This window comes from Eucalyptus grandis, chromosome 11 (genome assembly GCF_016545825.1).
Source record: "Eucalyptus grandis isolate ANBG69807.140 chromosome 11, ASM1654582v1, whole genome shotgun sequence".
In the NCBI taxonomy this organism is placed as follows: domain Eukaryota; kingdom Viridiplantae; phylum Streptophyta; class Magnoliopsida; order Myrtales; family Myrtaceae; genus Eucalyptus; species Eucalyptus grandis.
In genome coordinates, this window is record NC_052622.1 from 45,362,676 (window position 1) to 45,388,253 (window position 25,578).

Below are 25,578 nucleotides of genomic sequence, written 5' to 3' on the forward strand. Positions count from 1 at the left end.
TCAAGAGAAACTGAATGAGTTGACATTGCTGATCTCACCGCAAAGCAATGCTGTGCCAGACTGCCAGTCACAGAGAATCTTTCACGCCCTCGAAATAGCACGAACGTATACAAGATGCCAAAACAAATGTCCGGTTCGTGCGTTTTCTGCTCTCCCAAAAAGCACCCAACAAACCAGTGAACCAATTGCCATCTAAAAGAGGAAATGATGATTCTTGAGTAGAGCGTTCCCGGAAAACCCAGCTCTCATCCATCAATAGGGGAAAATATGGCTTACCTTGTCAAAATTTCATGGACTTTTGCAGAATCCAATTCTGACCCCTCCTTTTCAATATGCTTTTCAGATGCTGCTGATGATTTTGCCCATGTTGAATCTGCTGTCACGTTGTGTCTCACAGCTCTAAAGCTACTCTGACCCTTCATAATCCTTTTGGAGTATTTTCCATCACGACATTTCTCGAATTTCTTCGTTCAAGGTAATCCATGGATAGAGAAATCTCGGATTCAATCACGAGCCGTTGGATCCTTGGAAAAGGTTGATAAAGTCGAACTCTTTAAGAAAACTATCTGCGAATCTCACCTTGTATTCCCCTGTGAATTATGCGCGACTTTATAAAAAATGACTTGGTTTTTCACACAAGGATCATGAGAACTTGTCTATTAAGCAATCTTCATCCCATTCTTCCTTCCAACCCGTCTCCTATTCTACTCCATTTGTATAAAAACTCGACGTAGTTCAGAGATTTATGAGCTGCACTTGGTCTTCATCTCGTGATCATTTCTTCAAAACTCAAAACTACCCTTTCTCGTTTTTTCCTTCTGTTTCTGACCGAATATGAACAAGAATGAGAAGTCTGAAAAACGTTCTTCTGGAGTATGTGACAAGATGTTCGGTGGTATTTGTCGAATAGCTCGGGGCCGGCAAGCGCCCGATCCTCCACGGTCAAAACCAGTAGTTGGTGACTGGACTAACGTGGTTCTTGAAAATGGAGAAGGAAAGTCCTCAACCTCGGGTTCGGGGGCTAATAAACCCAAAAAGTTCGAGAGCACTTTGGGTGTTGATCAAGAAAGCAAGGGAAGCGGACATGATATCGATCACAGGTCAACTAACTACATCAACAGGACGTGGCTCAAGATTAGGTCAATGACAACTGTTGGTGTAGGGAAGACTCATATGCCTACGAAGGATACCAGTGGAGGGAAGACTCATATGCCTACGAAGGATACCGGGCACGATCAGTTTGCGGATTATATTACCCGAGCCAAGAAGAAGTTCCAAAAAGTTTCAACCATGCGTGGTGGTGGTGGTGGTGCTGGCGGTGGTGGTGGTTTTTCCTCAAAGTGAAGAGTTAAGACCCACCTAAAGTTTGAAAGTGAATACTCATCTCAAGCCTCAACTTTTGATGAGAAAAGGTATGATCGGGAATAAAAGTTTCAGCTTACAAGTTCTGAATTTTGAGTTTGCAAGTGGTGGTCGTTGTCTGAATTGCATCTTTGGGGGTTATTGAACTTATGATATGGCTCATGCTGAGCCTCTTGAATAATTACTTCTGGGATGACAACAATGGGTTCAGTTCTCATCTTTTCTATGGCAGATAATATGTAACCTTTCCAAATATTCTAAAGTTGGAATAGAGCAGTGCTATGGTTCTGGGGTTGGTTGAAATCTTGTAATTTCCATCAGTACACATGCTTGTGTATGATGTCTAAATAAAAAGACCATTTCTTGTTCTTTATGAGTGTACTTGGCCTAAGGACGAAACATATGGGGTGGCTCTCGCAGTACAATTCATAAACATTTGGGCTCGAGCCTCGTTAATTGGATAAGTCCACTCTACTGGATTCTTTGGACCATGAAACCAGGGAGATGAGCCTTTTGCTTTTGCGGATGTTTAAAAATATATTTGAGGAGACGGAACATAGTTGTTTGAATGTATAGAATAGGGAATAACTACTGTAATTGCCCATGTTTCAAATGCCGAAGTTCTTTCAGGAACTTTTATATCTACGATATATGCCTTCGTGTGCGCAAAGCGTTGTTAAATTAAGTTTAGGACTGGATTGGCTGGATTCCAGACCCTCTTGAGTTTGAGTAATTCATATATAAGGACAACGCAAGTGCGCAGTAGTATACTTGATCTCTAATGCACGTCATGTAAATTTGGATCAACTCTCAGATCACTGATTATCGGTGCCCGCAAGAGGAAATGATGATTCTTGTGAGGAGTTTTCCCAGAAAACCCATCTCTCATCAATCAGTGGAGGAAAAAATGGCTCGCTTTGCCAGGAGAATCCAATTCTCACCCCTCCTTTTCGGATGCTGCTCATGATCTTGCTAGGAAAGGTGTTAAAAAAATCCTAAACCTATCGGATGGCAGCTAATTTGGTTATAAACATTTTAATTGTGCCAATTTAGACCTAAATATTTTAATGATTTGCCAATATAGTCCTAAATGTTTCATTTGTGTCAATTTAGCCCTAAACATTTTGATGACTTGCTAGTTTAGCCATTCTGACCAATTTTGACTGAAAATTAGTGACATAGATGCAAGCTGACCATCCTACGTGATATGGTCAGAACTGACGTGTATAATTTTCACGTTTTAAAGAATTTTTTCCTATTTTTATTTTTATTTCCTTTTCTTTCCTTTGACCTTTCGCCAATCACAAGGGTTCATGATTAATTTATCCCACGCAACCGACCATGCACGGTCGCCGCGGCCCTTGTCGGATCTAATGAGGGCTCGACCCTCGTGGCCTTAGCTTTGTTACGCTACCAACTTTCTTTCCCCTTTGGAGTTCTCGATTGATCTCTTATTCTCCTTTAGAGCCGTTCACACTCTGCAACTTGTTCTTACTTTTTGGAACCTTTCCTCTCAACTTGCTTGTGGAAGTTTCGAGTCTAGTCTATTTCTATGACTTTCCTCTCTCTTACTCATTTTCTTTCCCTTAAATCAAGAACATGATCCAATAAAGAGATTGCTCTAGAAAATGGGAAGAAAGTAATCAAACCAAAAGATTATTACGAAGGATGGGCGGTCGATAGTTGTCGAACAAAACATTAATATGGTAAGAAAAACAGAAATCTGTAAGCACACCTTGTCTTAGTTCCTAGTTCGACTTCTGGTTCAATTTTCAACTTTCTGACTATTGAATCACTAAGAAGTCAATTACAACTAACGAAGGACAAGGAATTTGACTCTGTTGAATTATCAAATGGCTAGTTTTGGAACAAGATGAAATCCATACATTTATCAGTTATCAGTTCGTGACATAGTTTGGTTCAAATGCACTCGTATTAGATATAGTACTAAATATAAAACCGCAAAAAGTAGGAAGTGGCCTAAAAGAGAAACAGGGAACAGATACAGGAAAGAACTGGTTCCAAACCTCTTCTTTCTTTCGGAGGTTCGGTGTCTAGGCTAGTTCCTATTTCTTGCCACTCCAACAATAGCGATTGAAAGAACCGAATGCGTTCACACTTCTGGGAAAGCAATGCTCCGCCAGCCCCACAGAATCTTGCAGGCCCTCAAAAAAGCACGAACAAATTCATGATGCCAAAACCTGTTAGAAAATAGTAAAATTGTTTTTGTGTTTTGATTAGCTTATTTGTTTTTAATTGTTTTTTGGCTATGTGTGTGAAAGCAAGAGTTAGTCGGTTTGTAAGCCGTCGGAGAAAAAAAATCATGAAGAAAGTACAAGCATCTTGGGCACACAATAAAATATTATTATACTTGCTGCTGGAGATCTCAAGAAGTACGAAGGAAGGTGTACTTGTGGCTTGCAACTTGGACGTGAAGGAATCGCAGCCCACAATTTTTTGACTGCCAAGAAGAAAAGTTCAACTTCAACTCTTGCACGTTTGTAGTCCAGGCGGTGAAGTGCTTATAGATATAGGGTTACGCTAGTTTATTTAGTGTGTGTGAGAGAGTGAGATTTTAGAGAGAGTTTTAAGCTTAACAAAGTTAGCGTGTGTACTCTATTAAGCCTTTGCAAGGCATATTGTGTAATATAATCTCTCTTTGTGTGTGTACTCTCTCCCTCCAAGTCCTTTTGGTTCCAACAAAACCAACGTCCTGTTCATGCTTTTTCGCCTCTCCCAAAAAGCAGCCAACAAAATAATTTCCATGCAAAGGAGAGAATGATGATGCTTGAGTGGGATGTCACCAAAGCGTCCAGCTCCAGTCGATCGATAGAAAACGAAAATGGCTCATTTTGTCAAACGTATCAGCAACACGTGCAGAATCCAATTCCCACCCCTCCATTTCAATATGCTTTACTGATGCTGCTCATGATTTTTGCCTTTGTTGAAACTTCCTGCCGTATCGTGTCTCACAGCTCTAAAGCTTACCCTTATCTGTAGTGGTCCCATTGGATTATTCGCCATCATGACATTTCTCGGGTTTCTTCGTTCCAGATTATCCACGGACAGCGAAAGCGCGGATTCAATCACGAATCGTTGAACGACTTGGAAATGTCGATGAAGCCGAACTCTTCACGAAAACTCCCTGAGAATCTCACCTCATATTCTCTCGTGACTTGTGCACGACTTATAAAAAAGAAAAGAAAAGTTACTTGGTTTTCCACACAAGGATCATGAGAACTAGTCTATCAAGTAATCCTTATTCCAATACATGGGTATAAAAACTCGAGGGAGTCCAGAGCTTTACAAGAGCTTTACGCGCCTTACTCGCTCTTCACCTTGTGATCATTTTATTCAAAACTCAAAGCTACCCATTCATTTTCTCCTTCTGTTCCCAACTGAATATGAACCAGAACGAGAGCTGTGATCAACGTTGTTCTGAAATATGTCAAAAGATATTCCGTGCTATCTCTCGAGTAGCTCGGGGTGGGCAAGCCCCCAATTCAGCACAGGCAGAGGCTGATCCTTCCTTTGGGGCCATCAAGATCCAGTCAAATTCAGAAGGTGGTCGTCGAATTTTGGTTCTTAAAAACGGTGAAGGAAAGTCCTCGACCTCAGATTTCCCTGACAATCGAGTGCCTATAGTTGCTGGACCAGGATTTCCGGTTCGCGGTTCAGGGTCGGAGAAAACCCGGCTGGGTTCGAATCCAGTCAGGGTTGCCCATGAAGTTACGGTGGGGAACGGGGAAATAGCTAATAAGCCCAAGTCGGAGAGCACTTTGAGTGTCAACCAAGAAATCAAGAGCAGCGGAGGCGATATGGACCACAGGTTCTCCGACTACATCAACAGAACGTTGCTCAAGATTAGGTCCATGTCAAATGCCGGCGCAGGGAGGGATCACGCGCCTACGAAGGACACCGGGCAGGATCGTCATGAGGATTACAATACCCAAAACAAGAAGAAGCTCAGAACAACTTCAGGCATCGGCGGCGGTGGTGGGAGGGGTCTTTCCTCTAAGTGAACAGCGAAGACCCGCCCCTGAAGCCTGGAAGCGAATTACTCATCTCAAGTCTCAGCTACTGATGAGAAAAGGTACGGCCAGGGGTAAAAGTTTCAGTTCACAACTTCTGTTTCTCTGAGTTTGCAAACGTTGGTCCTTGTCAGAATTGCTTCTTTGGGGGCTTTACTGAATGAACGAAATTGGCTCAAGCAGAGCCTCTTGAAGTAAATTACATTCGGGATTAAAGCAATGGGTTTTGCTCCTTCTTTTTCTTCTTCTTTCTTCATGTGGAAAACAATTTGTAACTTTTCCAAACGTTGTGAAGTTGGAAAAGGGCAGGTGCCGTGTTTCTAGGATTGGTTGAACTCCTGTAATTTCCAAAATAATGGTTCATGTGATTTGTGAATGGTTTGTAAAATTTTCTTTGTTCTTTGGAGTGGGGTTGACCCATGGATGAAGCATATGGTGGGCCTCTCCTGGCCCAATTCATGAAAAATCTGGATGGATTGCCAGAATGATTGAGAGTTCTGTACTCTAGCAAATTCAACTCGGAGGATAGTTGAAGGTGCTGGTCTGAAAATAACCATAAATTTCAAAGAATTGCATAAATGATAATATATCAATCTTTGGTCCAACGATATGGGTTCATTTTTCTCGTGTACAGTTTAATTGTATATTTATCAAAACATACTGGGTATCAAATATTCCATTGGAAAACTAATTTGTTTTCTTTTTTATAGGGAAAATGTCACAAACAGTCCATAAACTTCTACTTAATGTGCAATCTTGTTCTTGGACTTTAATTTGTTCTTTTTGGTCCATGAATTATTGATAAATGTTCGATCTAGTTCATAACTATTTGAAATTGACCAATTTCGTCAATGAGCTTTTGATTTACTCAATTTGGTCTCTGAACTATTAACAAATGTTTCATTGAGTCATTTCGTTTGTTCAAACCATTAAGTGATGACGTGGAACATTAATTGATGACATAAGTTGGATTACTAGAATTATGAGTCAATATATATATTTTTAAAAATGAAAACAAATTAGGAGTTAGCTAGAAATGAGAGCACTGATCACAAAAGTAGAGAGAAAAAGTGATTATGTATCTTTTTTTGGACGGTAGCCATAATTTGACATGTTTTAAAGGTAATTTTCATATGGATATTTTGAACATTAGATGAAAGTTTATGGATCAAATTGAGCAAATTAAAAGTTTATGGATAAAATTAAATATTAGATAAAAATTCAAAGACTATTTATAACATTTTTCTATTTTTTTAAGATGAAGCCTTTTTCTTGTTCTTGATATATTTTATTTTTACCCCAAAAACTCAATTTCCTAAACCGAATGGCGCACGAAACGACAAGATCAAACTTACCCTTGCATTGGAGAGCGTGCTCATTAGGAAAACATAATAATAATAAAAAAAATGTCTAAGGGCTGGCGCAGCGTGACATAAGCTCCAAACTCCCGAGTCCCAGTTCATCGAACCGAATGACACGTCATCGTCCCATTACATGATTGGTTGACGAACTACCAATCATTGCTCTTTCTTTTTTGTTTCTTTTCTTTTTAAATTTCCATTTTTGCGTTGACGTGCGCAAATAAAAATTGGAAATCATGGGCCAAGTTGGCCTTTTTCTCGGGACAAATATTAAAAAATCTCCACATCATGCCTACTTGACATAAATGTTTCAAATATATTTTATGTAATCAAAAACTTTAAACTTGCCTACTCTAACACAAATATCTTTATTTTTTGTGTCATAAAAAACATATATATATAATTATTTCAATTTCATTCAGAGTATATTTCTCATATTAATAAAGATTTTTATGACATAAAAAATTGGGAGCTTCAAGTTATTTGTGTTGTGAGGGCGGTTCCCAACCTAGAACCAGGAACCACCGGCTAAGGGACCGGTTCGAAAAATGGGAACCGAGATCCACCGTTTGTTGCATGGATTCACTGGAACCGGACCGTCGGTCCGGTCCGGTTCCCGGATGGATCCATGGAACCGATCTTGGCGAAACAATTTTGATTTTCAACATAAAACACTACGTGACATCAAAGCAAGCCAAAAGAAAGAAAACCAAATTTAAGTACGTGGAGATGCGGATGGCGAGAGAAGTAAACGCAACGAAATGGCGATAGGATTAAGAGACGAAGACAAAGAGAGTGAAATGAGATCTAGGGTTTCTTTTAATAATTTTTTTTTAATATTAAAGGTTAGGCAGGTCCGGTCAGGGTGGGCGAGGCGGGTGGATCCGCCATGGAGGCGGACCGGACCAGGTCACCGCTTCTCATAAATTGGAACCGAGAACAGGACCGGTTCCCTCAAAGAACCGCCGCCGGTTTCGGGCGGTTCCGGTCCGGTTCGGGCGGTTCGGGCGGTTCCCGAATTTTGCACACCCCTAAGCATAATTTGAGGATCTTTTGTGATGAATGTGGGAAATATTCAAAATTGAATATATGCAGGGCACTATTCATTATTGGACATTTGTTCCCATTTTTAGAAACTTAGATATTGCACATCATTTGTCTCTATCACACCGACCGATATAGAAGTTCGATGATTGCAATGCTTTTCGATATAATAAAAAATTGGAAAGGCCACTAGTTGGATATATATATAAACATGTGTTAGAGAGAATATAAGCATTACAAACAAATTATTCCATTGGAAAAATCAATGAGCGAGATTTTCGCATCTCTAGCCAATTACCTTTTTAAAAGCTTGATGATTCCTTTTTCATTAACAGCAAGCTCCAGCATTCTAGAAATAACAAAAAAGAATGCGCTTGTCTTAATTAACATCATATATATATATATATATATATATATAGAGAGAGAGAGAGAGAGAGAGAGAGAGAGAGAGAGAGAGTCTGTTCAAAAAATATATATATATAGAGAGAGAGAGAGAGAGAGAGAACCCTAGACAGTTGTTGGAGATTATATATATTAATACTGAAGAGAGGCCACGTTTATGAGGTCATTGCGCATGCACGACATCATTGTATTAAAACGGAAATTCTATAGAGTAACAAATCTCTGATTGGTCGTTGGTTGACTTGTGATTTGATGTTCCTGAGAGGGCACTGTCCTTTCCTTAATGTACAGCTCATACGACTCCACCTGGTAAAAAAAAAAGCATCTTTCGATCCATGCGCGTGCAAGATTTACAATAAGATAAAAAGAAAAAGTTTGTCTGGCAAGCCCTAAATTTATAGTGCGGTCTTAATTCAACCATAAAATTTTCAATTTATAATTTAATTTTAAATGTTTAGACAAAATTTCAATATAATTTTCTTGGTTAATTTTTTCTAACACAATGATATGTTATATCGCCACTTCAATGATTTTTAGCGAATATTGTTTCATTATATTTCTCTAATTTTAAAAACAAAAAGGTTGCTTTTTGTAGAAACTAGAGGGTTGACACCTCGAGGGTCAACCTCGCGTGGCCCCATCTTTCGCACCAACTTATCTATCGGTGCACGCTTAGTAGATAATTTTTTTATTTTTTATTTTTGGGTCGGAAATAGATAATTGGAAATACAGAAATTCAATGGTGGGTTGAGAACAAGTGTCGGCATTATCATATATGTTAGTGCAACTCTAATTTCAATGTCATATCACAGGCGTGGAACTTTCCATCTTGCACTAGGATAGCCCACATCTTTTCTTCCATTTTCACCAAATTAGAAGGATAGATTTTCAGTTTGTTTGTGCAATTAGGAATCGACTCACCTGATATTAAACCTACCCAGGATCTAGATCGATCAGTCCAATCTAGTTCCCACGGGAGTCCAAAAACTGGCCGTACCTCTTTTTTTTTTTCCTATTCCTCATAAGACTAGAAGTCAAGTGCAACATTAATAGAATAAGCTCGTGATAAGTTAAGCATGATGATCGTTTCCATGAACAAAAAGCTATGATGATCATTCGGAACTAAGTTTGGGAGGCGCAAGCTATGAGGTAGGCGTGAGTGCTATGTGACTAAGACTAAAGAGAACTGACGGTAAGAGGCATGAGCGCTGAATGAAACCAAATTTCAGGTTTGGTTTTGAATTAGAGACATAACAATGATCAATCAACGTTGACTATTATAATCCCTAGCATTTCAATATAACAATGCGAGTTTGATTCCCACTACCCACTCTACTCTATACTATTCGAATTTGAATATTTTTCAAATTAATATATTAGACTGGATTATTTAATTCTAATTTATTATAAATCCGTATTTGAATTGAATATACAATTCCCTAAATTTCCCAAGGTACCGATACGTATTTTGAGTGAGAAAAGAATGGGAATCGGGGTTTTGGAAATGTGTGATAATAAAAACTAAAGAAAAAAAGTCGGCCCGACTAAGTGGATGAGTCCACAACTACAACTGAGAATTGTTAGAACCGTAGGACTCACTCTGGTTGTTCAGCTCGCATCTATTGAAAATCATATCGCAAATCCCAAAAGTCAGATATATACCTGTATTTATTCTAAGTTTTTTAGTAATGTATTTAATAAGAGTACGTATATATACATTCACACCTATTATGGAATTACACCTCATAAGAGTACATTTTATTTAGTAATGTATATAATATTGACACCTACTATGGAATTACAATAATCTTCTATATATGTCTCCCCCATCAACCACTATTTCCCTTATACCAATCTCTCTCAATCTCTCTCTCTCTCTCTCTCTCGACGAACTTCTGCCGTGACGCCAATGGCGGCCGGACTTGCGTCTACGGCCAATAAAACTCCCCACCCTTTGGCGATACAGATGCCGCGATCATACCCGGTCCTCGCTGCCGACGCATTGGCCAGGGACGGGATGGTCGCCTGGTTCCGTGGCGAGTTCGCGGCGGCCAACGCCATCATTGACGCCCTCTGCGGCCACCTGGTGGAGCTTGGCGGCGGAGCAGGGTGGGCAGAGTACGGGCCGGTGTTCACCGCAATCCACCAGCGGAGGCTGAACTGGATCCCCGTGCTGCAGAGGCAGGAGTTCTACTCGATCGCCGACGTGGTGGCGGAGCTGAAGAGAGTGGCCGCCAGGAGGTCGGCAATGGCGGCGGCGGCAGCTGTGGAGGAGGAGGAATTGGTTGAAGTTGAGGGCAGGGACGGGAGCGAGAGCTTCGGAGCCGAGGAGGTGAAAGAGAGCGAGCGTTTGGAAAGAGAGAAGGAGGGAATTCCCGAGAAAGTGATGGAGAGCGACGGAGGAGGCGGCGGCGATTTCGAGGTTGTGGACGTAGAGGACGATTCGCCGGCGACTGCGAGTGATGTTACGGATTCAGGTTCGTTCGTTGTTCGAGCTCTTTCCTCTGTTTTCTTCATGGACTGTATAATGTCAAACCGCACGACGAAGACAAAAAAATATTCAACTCTCAAGTACAAGCTCATCAATCTTTTCATTACACTAAAAAGTTAATTAACTTTTCAATATATGTATCTCTCTCTATATATATACATCTCAATTTATCTAAATGCATTTTCGAAGAAAAATGTAGATGGGTTTTAGATACATACATTAAGATATTCGAGATCCTTCTATCAATCAATGAAGAAATGACTCCGAAATTACATTTACATGCGAGGATTCATGTCGAATTCAGACTTCCAACTCATTAAAAAGTTTTGTTCCGGGCCATTCGTGTTTTTAATTCTTAAAATGTGAATTTCTTCTGTGGGACTCTTATGAAATTGTTTTTAAAATTGTGAAATCTTTGCCATGAGGAACGTTTTTTTTTTTATTTTTTTTCCTTTTAAAGATATTCCTTATTTGAATTTTTTAAACTTAATTATTGATTTTGTACTTTTTCATAAAACCATTTTTGATTTGTTTCTTCTTGTTCCTCCTTTTTTAAGTCTACCATTACGGGTGCGGAAATTCAACAATCTAGAAGCCCATGAAACATCATCTTGCGTATCCCATGAACCAATTCGGTCATTTATATCTTTTGAGCCGTGCAGGTGGCCTTGACTAGAGCAATTTCAACATCGTAAAATTTTCGATTTATTTATTTAATGAGCATGGTGAACAATAAACATATTTAATGCTTACCTATTTTATTATTTTGTCAAAATGAAAAAAAAATAATTTTCATCTGTAAGAGAGCATGGGGTGACTTTAAAAGTCAGTTTTCCAGTGAAGTGTCTAATTTGTTATTTTCCCACCATTTCTCCGGTTTTCTCTCGATCTCAACGGGAAAAAGTACACGTGCCCGTCCTAGGATCTCGAGTTCTGTTTGGTGGGTCGAGTTCAACGTACGAATTCTCTTTCCCTTTGGATCCTTGCTCTGTTCTAGATCCGTTTTGCGGAGATTCGCGTCGCGAGGATCGAACCTGGAACTGGGTTGGTCGTCAAACGACCTCCCCCCGTTCTGTTCAGCGTCGAATTCGATGGCTATTTGAGCGCGTGCAGGTGCAGGGGAACCTGTGGTTCACTGGAGCTAAGCTTTTCATGACGGCCTCATTTGAACGTTAAAGCAAAAACCAAGAGTGACCCACAACATCTCGGGATCCACCCACGCCGAACTGTTCTTTTTGTCTGCGCCTGAAGATTCGATGTTGTTCGAGCTCGCGGTGAATTGTACGGCGACTGTCGAGTTTCGATTCCATTTGTGACCGGCGGCTTTCTTTTAGTGATTTGACGTTGTTTGGGCTTTGTCTGTGTTGATTTTCCTCGGTCGTAACCGTTGGGATGTCCGGTTTTGACAATTTGGCTGTTCATCCCCGAGGAAGTTCGTGATGTCGAGCGCATCGACAGCGCAAAGAGCTCCGGGCGAGTGGATTCAGTTCGACCGTACCGGTTTCGGTCCGACCGGTATTGTCATACCCCGAATCAAAGCGATGGTGATAGATCACAGAAAACATTGAAAGGAAAATGCAGTCGAGTCAAGCATGATTGCTTTCCTCATTCCAATAATAGTATCGCTGAAATTATATGGACTTATGATTATTTTTCAAACAGCCAACAATTCTAAAAGCTGCTTTGGATTTCAAGTGGAAGTTTTGATGGTTGCTAGAATAAGCAGTCAAGAGTGATTGGCATATTTGCAGCTGCCATTTGATCTAACATCAATTAAAATTGAAATAATTGAAAATGACAGTTCGACTTCAATGTCAAGCCCTTGATTTCACCTTTCCTGCAAAGAAAGCAAGGACAGAAGGAAATTCATGCTTGTCCTCTGTAGCTGATTGTGGAGCTTCTTTGCTACCTACTGTAGATAATCTATTGATTCATATGCATGTTCTCATGATTAACATCAGGTTCACAAGAATTGCAGCCCACATCAGAAAAACTCGAGATATGCTTCGACCACCAGGACTGCGGGGATCGTTTGACCCAGATCAAATTGACAAAGGGTTTCAAAGCAAAGGAAGCTGTGAAAGGGCAAATGGCAAGCTTTCCATCCCAAATAGAAAGCTTATAATCTTTTAGCGAGAATGAGATTTTGAATCTTTTCATCTAGTCTTCCGTGCATGAAGACAGCAATTGGCCGTCACTGATGGGCAAAAATTGCAACTGGCAGGTGAATGTCGTGAAAGGTCTGAAACTGTACGAGGACATATTCACTGCTTCAGAGCTTTGTAGATTGAATGACTTCATTGATGAACTCCGTGCTGCTGGCCGAAATGGAGAACTACCAGGTAAGCTTCCCTAGATTCAGTACGTGAGCTCTTTAATAGAACTAATATATGCAATTACGTAGGCCGATTGCTTATATGCTTTTTGTTTCCTAAAATATAGTCCCAAATTTGACTTTACAGGGGAGACCTTTATATTATTCAATGAGCAGATGAAGGGAAACAGGACAGAGTTGATTCAGTTTGGGCTTCCAACTTTTGAACATATAGAAGAAGATACAAAAGACAGTGCAAGAAGTACGTCCCCTAGGATCTTCAATGGGATTATTGTGCAAGGAACAAGTTTTTCATTAAGCTTCATTTACGAGTTTCCATTTCATATTTACAGGTAAGATCATGCCCATTCCAGCTCTTCTCCAAGATGTCATAGATCACCTGGTTCTGTGGCAGCTACTGCCAGAGTATAAAAAGCCAAATGGTTGCATCATTAATTTCTTTGACAAGGTATGTTCTTTGATTGACTGCATCAACACGGGTTTCCAATACTTCAGGACAAACTTGACAGGATATAATGCTCTGTATAGGGTTCCTAACAGTTTGGTTTTCGAGATGTTTAGACTTAGATTCAATTTCAAGATGAGGCGTTGAGTATATAACACATTTTTCATGCAGGGGGAACGTTCAAGGCCTTTTCTAAAACCTCCCCATTTGGATCAGCCGGTCTCGACTCTTTTCCTTTCTGAATCAAGAGTAGCATTTGGTCGTTTTCTGATGAGTGATCATGAGGGAAGCTACAAAGGCCGGCTCATGCTTTCGTTGAAAGAAGGGTGGGTTATCAGTGATTGTCTTGAATCTGGAGTAGCCAGATATCTAATTACTTAAATAGACAACATTCTCACAATGGAAGACTTAATGATGATGTCTAAAGCTCGTTGCAGACATATGCTTATGCAGGACTTGTGATGTGGAAGTAACTTTGTTTACATTAGATGCTACAGTTTCATTTACATTTCCCACTGTTTCAAATTTGCTGCTGAAGAACCTTCTTTAGTATCCCAAAGTTGAACATTTATATGAAGGAAATGGAACCCAGAAAAACGTTAAGTTTTTCAGTCCATTCTCCAGGGCTGATCTGAAAGGTCTTCTTTTATATCACAGAAACTAGTTGGCCACATCTATTGTCTTGGGTTTGTTGTTCTTCAACGTGAAGCTTCTATAAGTTTATTTGACATATGTTACCGCTGCTATTGATGGATTGTAGGTCTCTTTTGGTGATGAGGGGAAACAGCGCCAGCGTGGCTAGACATGCCATGTGCCCTTCTCCAAACAGCAGGGTTGCCATTACATTCTTCAGGATTCGTCCCAACTCCAACCAAGACCAAACCAAGTCATTAACCAGTGACATGCCCTTATGGCAACCAAGCATCAGGAGCCCATTTGCCACATCAAATGCAGGTTTCTATGGCTATGAAGCAGCAGACATGTTACCCCCATTGGGAATCCTCCATGCTCCAGTGGTCATTTTGGCCCCGATACACCCTTTGTTGTTTAGCCCCAAGAAAATTCAAACTGAAGGCACAGGGGTCTTCCTGCCTTGGCCTGTTAAAGCAAGGAAACCAGCGCGATACCTTCCACCTCGGGCCTGGAAAGGAAGGCTTCTTAATCTTCCATCACCAGTTGAGACACAGAGAGCGGATTGCACTGCTTTATTAGGAGATACCGTGACACAAACTGGAGTCTCTCTTGAAAATGGCTGTCCTGAGGAGTAATCGTCAACATCTTCTTAAGTACAGTCAGCATTCGACACTTGAGAAAAGCAAAGGCTCTGAAGTTGGCAGATTTCTGTGTTGGCCATGTGCTCAACGTTGAGGACAATCTATATTGTTTGGTCTGTTAGTACGGATTCTGAAGAAACTCTCACTTGAACTTAAGTCTAATGGAGGCACTAGATAGAGAAACGGAATGCTTTTTTGGAAGCTGTGAGCCTGTGCTGTGACCATGTTCTCGTATGGCCTTATAGCAGCAGCTTTATTTGTTGTAACAACAAGGTGTCTCTGGTGTTTCATGATTTCAAATTCCCTTTTTTCGTGTCATTTCTAATGATATTAGTTTCTAAAGTTAGGACCAACCAGTTAGGTCGATGTAATTTCTAGTAGATGCTAATCAAACCGAGGGACTGATGTTGTGATGACAATTGCCTTACTGCTTACCCGGTTCTAGCTGGCATTTTGGCGGCTCATGCATCATCTGAGCAATAGATTGCTGTGTAAGCTCTCAAGTTGTGACATTGAATTTCTGTCTTGTTTTGCGAATGGAACCTCAGTAAAATGCATACTTTCTCAAGTTACTGTGTACTAGTTCGAAGGAAGAGGAGAGACGGACCAGATAAATGTCAATACTTTCTCAGTAAAATGCACACACCACGTACCTACATAAGTTCTGCATCAGATTATAACTCCCTATGGTGGGTTGCTGTTATGCACAACAAAATTATCAGGCGAAGCATCTCAACCATCGGATCGAATAAAAAAATGCCAACTGGCAGATGATGAGCAGTTGTGTAAGACTGAATAAATCCAAGAAAATTCATCCTTCTCTTTTCGCAAGATTGCACTAGGCACGAAACTGGAGGACACAAACTAAAACTTAAGATGGTTTTTGATATCATGAAACTGGAACATTCTTTCGCGAGAACTGATAAACAAATAATTAGGAGCTTCACATTAGCTCCTAGAATGACGGCGAGTAGTTTTTCCACACAAGAAAAAGGAAGCATAAAGGCAGAAGAAGTTAATCTTCACATACATTATCAGTCCAATTAATAAAACCTAGAATGGTTTAACCCCTTCAGACGTGAAAAATTGAACATATGAGAAGAACCAAAACCCATAATACTTACTGCGGATTATCCAATGGTGAGTAAACTCTTGTCCAAGCGAGCACCATCATCTTGCAAGGTCAAGAAAAACTTAATGCTGCTTATATAAGCAAAAACAAATATCTAGTGAATACATATCACTCCCCAATAGTGGCTTAAACTTCAAGCAATGTTAGCTTCAAATGTTCTTCAACTGTTAAATGAAAAAGAACAATCTTTGGCGATGTTAATTTTTGTTTCTTTTGGTCAACTAGCCACAGTTCTTTTTTTACTGAAACCAATTTTCCATGCCCTCTCATAGAGATCAAGACTTCAACCTTCTCGCTTTTTTTTTTTTTTTTTTTTTCATCCCGCAGTATTTTCCATATCATTCCTCTAATGAAGGTTTTGATGAACGGTACAGATCATAAGGTGCCCACAAATGGTCAACCGTGCATGGCTTTCTCGAGTCCAACCTTAGCCAAGGCTTGCCTTTGCCACTCCAGTGGAGGAGACTTATGGGGCCAGGATGGAGAGCCCTGCATTTGCCTTCAAGATTGTCACCACCCAAGCCATGTTGATTCCATCTGTGGTCAACTGGTTTGATGTTCCCAGCCAAAACAAGCAAGAACGGAGGCAATGAGCCCAGGTGGTATATCCTCTTTTGCTTTTGCACAGCCATCCATTCCTCCACCTTCTGGGTGTACCCTCCTTGCCTCCACTTCTCGACGTCAACCACCATCACGCCGGTGTTGAAATAGCACGGCCTCCGCCCTTCGAACGTCCTCGCCAGGACGGGGTCTGACCAGAAGAGCTCCGTGAAGTACTTGGTGAAGTTGGCATGGCAGTACTCAGGGGCGGCCAGGACCTTCCCCTCCAGGTCCACCTGCCACAGTTCTGCGATGTCGTCCACCACCACAAGGTCCGAGTCAAGGTAGACTACACGCCTGACGTCAGTGGGTATTAGGTCTGCGAGGTAGATCCGCGCATAGTTGAGGGGCTGGTCGAGCGCTTGCCGGATGGACTTGGATATCTTGCCGCGCACCCGGTTGGGGTCAAAGCGGTAGACCCTGAAGCGGAGATAGGGGAAGGTAGAGTTGATGCTGGATAAGACCTCAGGCTTGAGCTGCACGAAGAGGAAGTGGAACTCGAAGTTCTCGGGGCAAGTCGAGTGTTGCAGGATCGACAGGACGGCGGCCATGGTGCCCCTAAGATAATTGGCGTCCAGGGTCATTGCAACATGGATGGTGGCATTGCTCAGCGGGGAGCTGCAGGCCTCGCCATTGCGGAATGCAGGGGCCTCACGGAAGAGGGGGATCTCTGGAGATGACGGCTTCCGGATGAGGCTATGATGGATGCCACCGGAGGGGGTGGCGGAGGTGGCCGAGGGGCGGCATAGGAGGAGGAAAGACAGGAGGCCGGCAAGGAGTGGGAAAGGAGAAGGGCTCCAAGAGGCCATCCTGCCCTATTTTGAGGGTTTGTTAATGGGGAAATTTAGAGAGAAAGAAATCCAGGAGATGATCAGCCATTGTCAGGCTGGCTAGGACAGTCAAGGAAACCAAAAAGTAAAATCAATGGAGAGAGAGGGAGAGAGAGGTCGGTGAGATTGCAGGGATGAGAAAACTTCTCGGAGGAGGAAGCTGTTTTTTCAATTGTTGTAAGAAGAGATTCATGTCATAATTATGGCAAGGAAATGGCGCAAATGGGTATGAAATCAGACAAAACTTTCTTTTGCCGCTCTCTCTACAGAAATAGTTATTGGATTGTTGTTAAGCCTTTTGTTTACCCGTCCATTGTCTCCGCAAATGGAGACGAGAGGATTTTTAGGGAAGCTTTTCAGGGGATGTTGTTAAATTATCTTGCCTTGTACGGAGAATTCCAGTGCATGATTAGTTAAGGTTCCAATGCCGCGTTCATTATTACATCAAATAACTTCCACTTATCCTTGAGCTATATTAGGTATAAATGGATTTGAATTATAGTAAGAAAGAGTCATAGCCCTACCATTTATGGTCATTACGCGTGACCCTAAATGGAAGGCAAATAAACGGAAATCAGGATTAAACACAATAAGCTCAGACTCAATTTACCTTAGTAATCTCTTACATGTGCCTACATCTGAATGTAGCCTCAATTTTCCGGTAATGGCTTTGTTTGAACTAGGATTTGCGGAGCTCGACATGAAGTTGTTCATTTTGGTTCAAGTTTTTAACTTTTTACAACTCATTTTATTTTCCTCAACTTCTTTTTTGTCCTAGCGAAGGAACCTAGATGAGAGACTTTTGAGAGGATATTGCGTCTCAGGAGTGACAATGGTCAAATGTGAAATCAGACTCATGATCTCTTCAAGCATAAGTACATCTCCATAGTTGTTTTCTACAGAAATACACAGCTCTAAATCTCAACGATGAAGCTCACTTCAGTCTCCAAATCTTTGGAGAAGTATGGATGCATGGCATTGATTGAAGAAACATCTTTAAAAACATCTTTATATCTTTAAATTAATCTACAACACCTCTTTCCCAAATTGTATATATGCAAATTCTTGAACGCTACTTTGGACTCCCTACTCAAAGCCTAGAAAACAAAAGCAAAGATACCAGATAGAAATTTCTCAAAGGCAAGAAAACGAGCGGTAGCCAGATTTCGACTTTATAGAGGGATCGATCTCATGATTATACAAGAAAAGATTCTCCTTCTTTCTAATTGAGGTAATTGCTCAAACACTGCCAACTTACGGAGAAACCTGCTTCTGATGGGATGTTGCTCAGGAAAGGTCATCTATCCATCACGAGGTAAAGGCAGAAAAAACTTGCATAGTTAGACGCCTGAGTCCGAGCTCATAGATACAGTTAAAGAGAAGTCCTTTTTAGGCCTTCACTCTGTTTGTTGGAGCCACCCCATCTGTTTCAAAGAAGGAAAATAACATCCATCAATGGAGGATGTATCATTAAATTCAGAAAGGGACATCAAAATGCTAGGCCTTACCTTCCACGCATACATTGCAAAGAAGGCCACGGTATCTGCAGACCAGACAACCGCAAAAGACTTCCAAAAGAATGGGATTATGACATTGAGTAATGGGATGAGAAGGAACAGATAATTAAGGGCTTCCTTCTCATTCTTTGAGCAGTCTCGGGCCCGAAGAGAAGGAATTGCTGTAAAAATTAAGCAAGATGAAACATCAATACTCCCACCAACTCTCACAATTTACCACAGGCAGAAAAAGCTTCTGCCTAGGGGCACCACACCCTTACCATGACCCAATTAGTTTTCAGTTTAGTTCCCCATCTTTCCATCCCGTGAAATTACCAAACATCCAAATGTATATTAAATGGTAAAGAAGAGTGGCACTAGCAATTCCATATTTGTTAGATGGTAATCTTAACTTTGAGACATAAAGTTGGAGGATGACTTACTGAACATCCAAATAGACCACATTCCCATCAGCCTCCATATATCGGGCTCGTTCGATGGAAATAAAAGATTGAAAGACAGGGCTCCGCCGAGAAGCAATGATGCATAGCCTTGAACCTCAAAAACTGTATACAAGGCAGTTCCGGGAACAGCAGGATTTTTTGAGGCTGTCGAAGCTCTTGGAGCGAAGGTTGAAGCTGTCTTTTGAACCACCTGTTTTTCAGATGCAGCGAAACGAGAACATCAAGGATGATAATCATATTATCATCCACAGCTCCAGAAGCGAACGTTTCACGAGACCCATGCAGGTCAGATGAAAAGATTCAGCCTATTGAATGTGTAGTTTCCTCAAAACAAATATGATACCGACTTATCGAACTTCTAGATGTGATTTTCATGGAGTAAAACTGCAGAAAATGTGTCCCAGGACCCACGCTCGGTTTCATTTACATAAGTTCTATATTCTTTAAGATCATTTCCTCAGTTCCTCCACATACAAACATTAAACACATGGTCATAGGGGTTAGTTTAGCGAGAATTAGAGCCGCAAAACATTTCAGGGGAATCCCATTAACCGGGAATCAGATGCAAGATCAAGAAAAGAAAGAATTTAACCGACCAAAAAGACGGACCTTCTTGAGGTCTTTTTCGAGCGCGGCATTCGAAGCTGACGTCGAAGTGGAGGGTCTGTCGGGTCCGTCCGATCCCGCGGCTTCTTCTTGCTTCTCCCCTCCTCCTTGCTCCGCGACGGCCCGAGCCTCTACCTCATTCGAAGAACTCGCGACGATCTTGAAGCTCCGGCTGCGACGTCGAGGAGGACCGGGGACGCCATTCCTGAGGAGGAAGCTGGACGGAGCGACGTTGGGCGGGAGACGGCATGCGCAGATGGACGTCGATGCCAGCATGTTCGTCGGCGAATTCTCACTGCATGTTTGAGAACCGGGATTTGCGTCACCCGCTCTCGGGCGGGGGGAAGAAAGAGAGGGAGGGAGAGAGAGATAAGAAATGTATGGTAGGCTGAGACGGGTCGGATCAGTGCCGATTTTTTTTTAAAATTTTTTTTTTCGAGTTTTGAAAATGATAAGTAAATAAATTGAGGAAAATTAACAAAAGCACCCATTTGGTTAAACCAAATTGAAGACATTGCATATAATATATTTTTTTTATGGAGCTATCGCCGCAAAAAAATTGCAAGTGTCATTTGCAAGGTTATTGAAATTACACTCTAGAGATTTGAGGATTAGGATTAGGCTGAGATCCTAAACATTTCAAGAAAAAAACAATATGTAAATCTCAAATTACTTTCTTAAATTACTACATAATATAAGAACTTCCAAAAGTAGATATTTAGAGGGATATCATGTGTCATCTTTAAATTAGAGTTTAAAGAAAGAAAAGTCAATAATTCCTTTGCTTAACTTAAAATATAACTAACTCTTTGTAATCGATATTAAGCCAATTTGGTCAATTATAGACCTTGATGATAAGACCAATATAGTTATCGACAAATTATGTCACAGTCCCCAACAATTACATAATGCAGTTATCAATGATGGGTAGAACTTATCGATGACCATGAAATATAGGTATCAATGCACGATGGCAAGTTGTCGACGAAGATCTCATTGTGATGATAGAACCAATATAGAGCCAGTCATTGTAAATATGGTTAAGAAAGGAGACAGAGCGAAGTTGCTGATTAAAGGCATGGATTTCGAGCTGTGGTACCTCAACAATGGTACTTCAAGAGTTGTCATTTGGGAATAGGACTGGTGTGTGAATATGAAGCCTAGAGTCGCGGAGATGCAACTATGACTGTGTTTAGAGTATTAACGGTTCATTAGTAGCTGTCTATACTAATCTATAAAAGGCGACGTGTGATTATTAAAGAGGGACTCCCATTATAAAAAAAAAAACGCATATCCCTTGATATACTCTTATCCGCTTATTAAGGTTAATATCTATTTGTTGTCACCTAAATTGTGATGACTCATTTAGTTATTCATTGCATAAAAGGAATTAGGAATCAATCTCGATCCCTAAAATAATTATCCGTGGATTACATTTGCATATCAGGAGCATTGTCTTAATTATGGGCCAAATTTGGAATGGAAAGGGAGAGGGGAAATACATAAGCGAGCAAAAGGGAAAGTTTGGATGTGTATGAGATTGCACGCGCTTAGCAAGCAAAATGGGCAAAAACAAAATGGCAAAGAAAGAAGAGAGACCAAATCTCCTCTACAAATGAATCACGGGGCAAGATCATAAATATTAAATAACGCATGGCTGAACATTCTCATGGCTCAAAGATTTCGAGCCTCGAGGCTTTAAAAGCCAAAACTTCAGCGTCAACTCCTGGTATTCGTTCAGTCACGGACAAAATGACGACCGAAGGCGAGATCCTGGAGAAGCTCGGAGGCCTCACCCGGGACGCCCCCCGACACCAGCTGGAGACTCTCCGGTCGATCCTCCAGCGCAACGGCAACTCGCGTTACCTCCGCCCCTTCCTCGGGGACCATCCTGGGCAGGTCGACGTGGCAACTTTCCTGCGAGAAGTCCCTCTGTCTAGCTACGACGACTACACTGACCACATCAGTCAGATGGCCGACGGAATAGTCGATGGCGGTGACCCAATCCTCTGTGCTGATCCTCTCACCTGTTTCTTCTACAGGTATCATTTGCTTTGTCCACGCAACGATAGGGACATTTCTGACACGATACGGTAAAAGTTTGGAATTTGGTTTTGTTTTAATGGACGCTCGTTGAATTGGCGTTCCATTTAGATGAAACCATTTATAGAGAAAATGAGGAGACATGAGGTTCTTGAATTTGTTGAGCGATTGCCCCCTCAATGGATGCTTCGGCAGTTTTGGTCCTGTTAATCATAATCCGAGTCATTATTAATTTATGTTGAACGTGCCAAAAGATTAATTTCCTTCAAATTCACGTCTTTTTCAAGCTAATCGAGTGTCTGCTTTCATGGAAAAGTCAGAACCAAGTCAAAACTAGAACAAGCTAAATAGCAGGAGATTGATGAGTTGATTGACTCTTGCCATCAGTTAATGCGATGTAGCTCTTCAGTCATTGTGTATTATATTCACTGTGTTCGATTGGCAGCTCCGGAACAACTTCCAAGAGGCCAAAGATGATACCTTACTATGATACGCCTCTGTCGAGAGCAGCTACATCCATAGCTCAGCAAAGCAGCCTTGCAGTACTTCGAGGGTAAATTTTCTGTTCCGAATCAATCATTCCCTTGTTATGCCATTCTCACCTGTCACTTTTGTGGATGATTGGAGTTCTTCCGAATTTGTCAGATTAATGGGAAGTTTGAATCGTTCTTAGGTTGTTTCCCCCACAGTCATCGGCAAACAAGGGTCTCTGGTTTATTTACGCTGGTAATGTCACCCGGACCAAGGGCGGGTTCAAGGTTATGGCAGCCACAGCGTACCTGATGCAGAGTGCCAAATTAAGGTCGTCGCAGTTTCTGTCTGATTGTATTAGTCCACAAGAGGTTGTTCTGGGATCGGATGTCGACTGCCAGATATACTGCCACCTTCTGTGCGGCCTTAGGCACTTCGATAAGATCGATAATATCCAGGCACCATATGCCATTGGATTAGTTAGAGCATTTTGCCTTCTGGAGGAAAAATGGAAGGTGCTCTGTAAGGACATAGAAAAAGGGTTCCTGACCTGGGATATCTCCGACACAGCGATGAAGGATTCTGTTAACAAGGCTCTTGGAGGGCCTCGGAATGATCTGTCTGAAAGAATTAGGTTGATCTGCGAAGAGAAATCGTGGGAGGGGATTCTGATTAAGCTATGGCCGGATCTGAGGTACATCAAGTGCGTAACGACAGGGAGTATGATGCATTACTATCCAAAACTCAAGCACTATGCGGGAGAAGTTCCGATATTAGGTGGAGACTACTTCACCTCTGAATGCCCCGTGGGCATTAACTTAGAGCCAAAACAACCTCCAGAAAAGACCCGATATGTAGTGCTTCCTACGGGGGCCTATTTCGAGTTTCTCCCCTATGATCCCAATGAAAACAGTGTCGCTGACAGGGAAGTCGTGGATATCTCGGGCGTTGAGGTTGGGAAGATCTATGAATTAGTCGGCACTACATCGAGAGGATTTTATCGGTTCCGGCTGGGCGATATAGTCAGAGTAACTGGGTTTTATAAGTCATCTCCTGAGTTGGAGTTCGTGATGAGAGCTCCTGAACCTTCTGAGTTAGTAACCGAGAGGGACTTGATATCTGTGGTCGAAAAGACGCGAGTCCTGCTTGAAGATGTCCTGGGGGCGGAAATCACAGAGTACGCTTGTTCCTTGGACCTAAACTTGAGCCCCCATCAATTGAAGATTTATCTGGAAGTCAAAAGCGTCTCATTCGAGGACAAACCGAAGGACAGAATGATCGATCTAACAAGGTGTTGTGCATCGCTGGAGGACGACTTTGGAGGCATCTACAAGGTGCATAAAGAAAGAGGCAAACTCAGGCCTCTGTTGGTGTATATCATAACTCCCAGAAGCTTTGATAGGTTATTGCATATCGCAATCGAGAAGGGAGCGTCCGCTAGTCAGTATAAACATCCCAAGATTATCAGGAATCGCGAAATTTCTGATTTCCTGGAAGGAGTTGCCCTTGCTACCATATGTTCAGATTCAAAGGATGCCTGAAAATCCTCCTAAATTTGGGTCGAGTCTCAACTTGCATCTCCGCATTGTCGTATTTCTTCGAGTAATTTGCATGCTTTCCGATTGATGATCTCACCGGCCCCCTCTATGATGGATTTGGGTCAATTGCACCATTGATCATGTGCATACTGCATTAGTCTCGCAAAATAAAAAGTTCTTGATTGTAACTGACCATGGACTGCAGTCGAGCCAAATGTTTCCCCATTTCTCGGGGCTCCATGTCAGGAATGGTTCTAGACGTATTTCGAGTTAATTTGTACTTTAATTTGGAGATATGATGCAAGTTGTTTTCTTGTTTACCGTCCTAAATGCGTCACAATTACCCGTCAAATTGTTATATAATTGCATAATATTTTATGATCTTAGTTTCTATCTTCTCCAAAACGAGTTGGCATATTTTGGAATAGCCTTCGCAACACTAGCACGTGCTTGAGTAATCATGGAATGATTTTGAGTGGATAAACATTCTATTGAAGGATCATGAAGGACATCCATTGAGGACTCTTCATTTGCCAAATTGCATCGAGAATTCAGCAGAGCACCAGATGAGTCACTAATTTCAATATGATTTTTGGACATGTGATTCAGCTCCATCAATGTTGATTAGTTGATTTAGTAAGCCATCATGCAGTTGATCTAAGTTAACAAAGAATGCACCTACTTGCAAACACAGAGGTGAAAGTTTTGAGTCTCACGCTATTGTGTCTCGATTTGACCAACTTATAAATTCATATATCCCTACTTTATCGTTTTGTTCTCGAAATAATGATTTGGGTGTGAGCTATGTAGCACCGACACGGACACACGACACGCAATACGACACGACACGACATGCCGACACGTATTTTTAAAAATAGAGAATTTTGACACGTTCCGACATATTATATATTAAATATATTTTTATATATAAATACATAAATAAATAATAATAAAATAGCCTAGAATTAATTTACACGAAAAATATTAAATAATATCATTCATTATTTTAATTTGTTACAATCATACACAAAACTTAGAGGAAAAAAAAACATTGTCTTCAAGTCTACTCCTTGAACAAAACTTCTTTGGAAAGCATCGCGATGATCCATTCCCGCAAAAGGCAATCTGACCTTCTCCATTGCAAGAACTTTGGATTTGCCACATCGTCTCGGACTCTAGCTTCTTTTTCGAAATCAGAGAGGTAACTATTGTTGGACTCGGCATCTAATACTCGCCATCAATGACGCAAAATTGCTAATTTTATAAAGCGGAGGGGTGTGGATACTTTAGCACGTTAGAGGGATTGGTGGAGGCCATGATTAAGGATTGATTTCTTTTGAAGATGTGTGCTAATACCATGTGAGATATTATGGGATGATTGTCAACATCTTTAAAAGTTTAAGCTATTAGATGAAATCATGGTTTATTATTTATATATTATAGCACTCATCTTTATGCATAGATTGAACTTTAGCCTTAGTTTAAAGTATGGAAATATGTTGTTGGGGAGGCAAATAGAGACCTAGACAAATTGAACACATGACCTCTTGCTCTAATACCATAAGAAAACAAAAGTGTTAAATTCTTAATCTCAATATTTGAGATGATTTCCATTGTATAAAGATATGACAAATGTTACACTTTGTAAGGAAA

General features: G+C 41.1%; 4 protein-coding genes across 4 annotated transcripts; 2 read left to right on the forward strand and 2 right to left on the reverse strand.

The window, feature by feature from the left end:
• The first annotated feature begins 10,030 nt into the window (after nucleotides 1-10,030).
• Nucleotides 10,031-15,049, forward strand: LOC104426697 (RNA demethylase ALKBH10B). The gene is made up of 7 exons (XM_010039833.3): nucleotides 10,031-10,677; nucleotides 12,653-12,783; nucleotides 12,916-13,033; nucleotides 13,154-13,267; nucleotides 13,359-13,474; nucleotides 13,643-13,797; nucleotides 14,232-15,049. The coding sequence occupies exons 1-7, from the start codon at nucleotides 10,110-10,112 to the stop codon at nucleotides 14,737-14,739; spliced, it is 1,710 nt and encodes a 569-aa protein (XP_010038135.2). The 5' UTR covers nucleotides 10,031-10,109; the 3' UTR covers nucleotides 14,740-15,049.
• Nucleotides 15,050-16,215: 1,166 nt separating this feature from the next.
• LOC104426698 (probable galacturonosyltransferase-like 4) lies at nucleotides 16,216-17,286 on the reverse strand. Its single transcript, XM_010039834.2, has one exon. The coding sequence runs from the start codon at nucleotides 17,284-17,286 to the stop codon at nucleotides 16,216-16,218; it is 1,071 nt and encodes a 356-aa protein (XP_010038136.2).
• Nucleotides 17,287-18,300: 1,014 nt separating this feature from the next.
• Nucleotides 18,301-20,246, reverse strand: LOC104426699 (protein RESISTANCE TO PHYTOPHTHORA 1, chloroplastic). The gene is made up of 4 exons (XM_010039835.3): nucleotides 19,877-20,246; nucleotides 19,247-19,457; nucleotides 18,816-18,985; nucleotides 18,301-18,731 (listed from the first exon to the last, which is right to left on the reverse strand). Exons 1-4 carry the CDS (start codon nucleotides 20,147-20,149, stop codon nucleotides 18,705-18,707), a joined length of 681 nt encoding a protein of 226 aa, XP_010038137.1. The 5' UTR covers nucleotides 20,150-20,246; the 3' UTR covers nucleotides 18,301-18,704.
• Nucleotides 20,247-21,526: 1,280 nt separating this feature from the next.
• Nucleotides 21,527-23,928, forward strand: LOC104427957 (probable indole-3-acetic acid-amido synthetase GH3.6). Its single transcript, XM_010040965.3, has 3 exons — nucleotides 21,527-21,915; nucleotides 22,362-22,469; nucleotides 22,590-23,928. Exons 1-3 carry the CDS (start codon nucleotides 21,527-21,529, stop codon nucleotides 23,926-23,928), a joined length of 1,836 nt encoding a protein of 611 aa, XP_010039267.3.
• The last annotated feature ends 1,650 nt before the right edge of the window (nucleotides 23,929-25,578 follow it).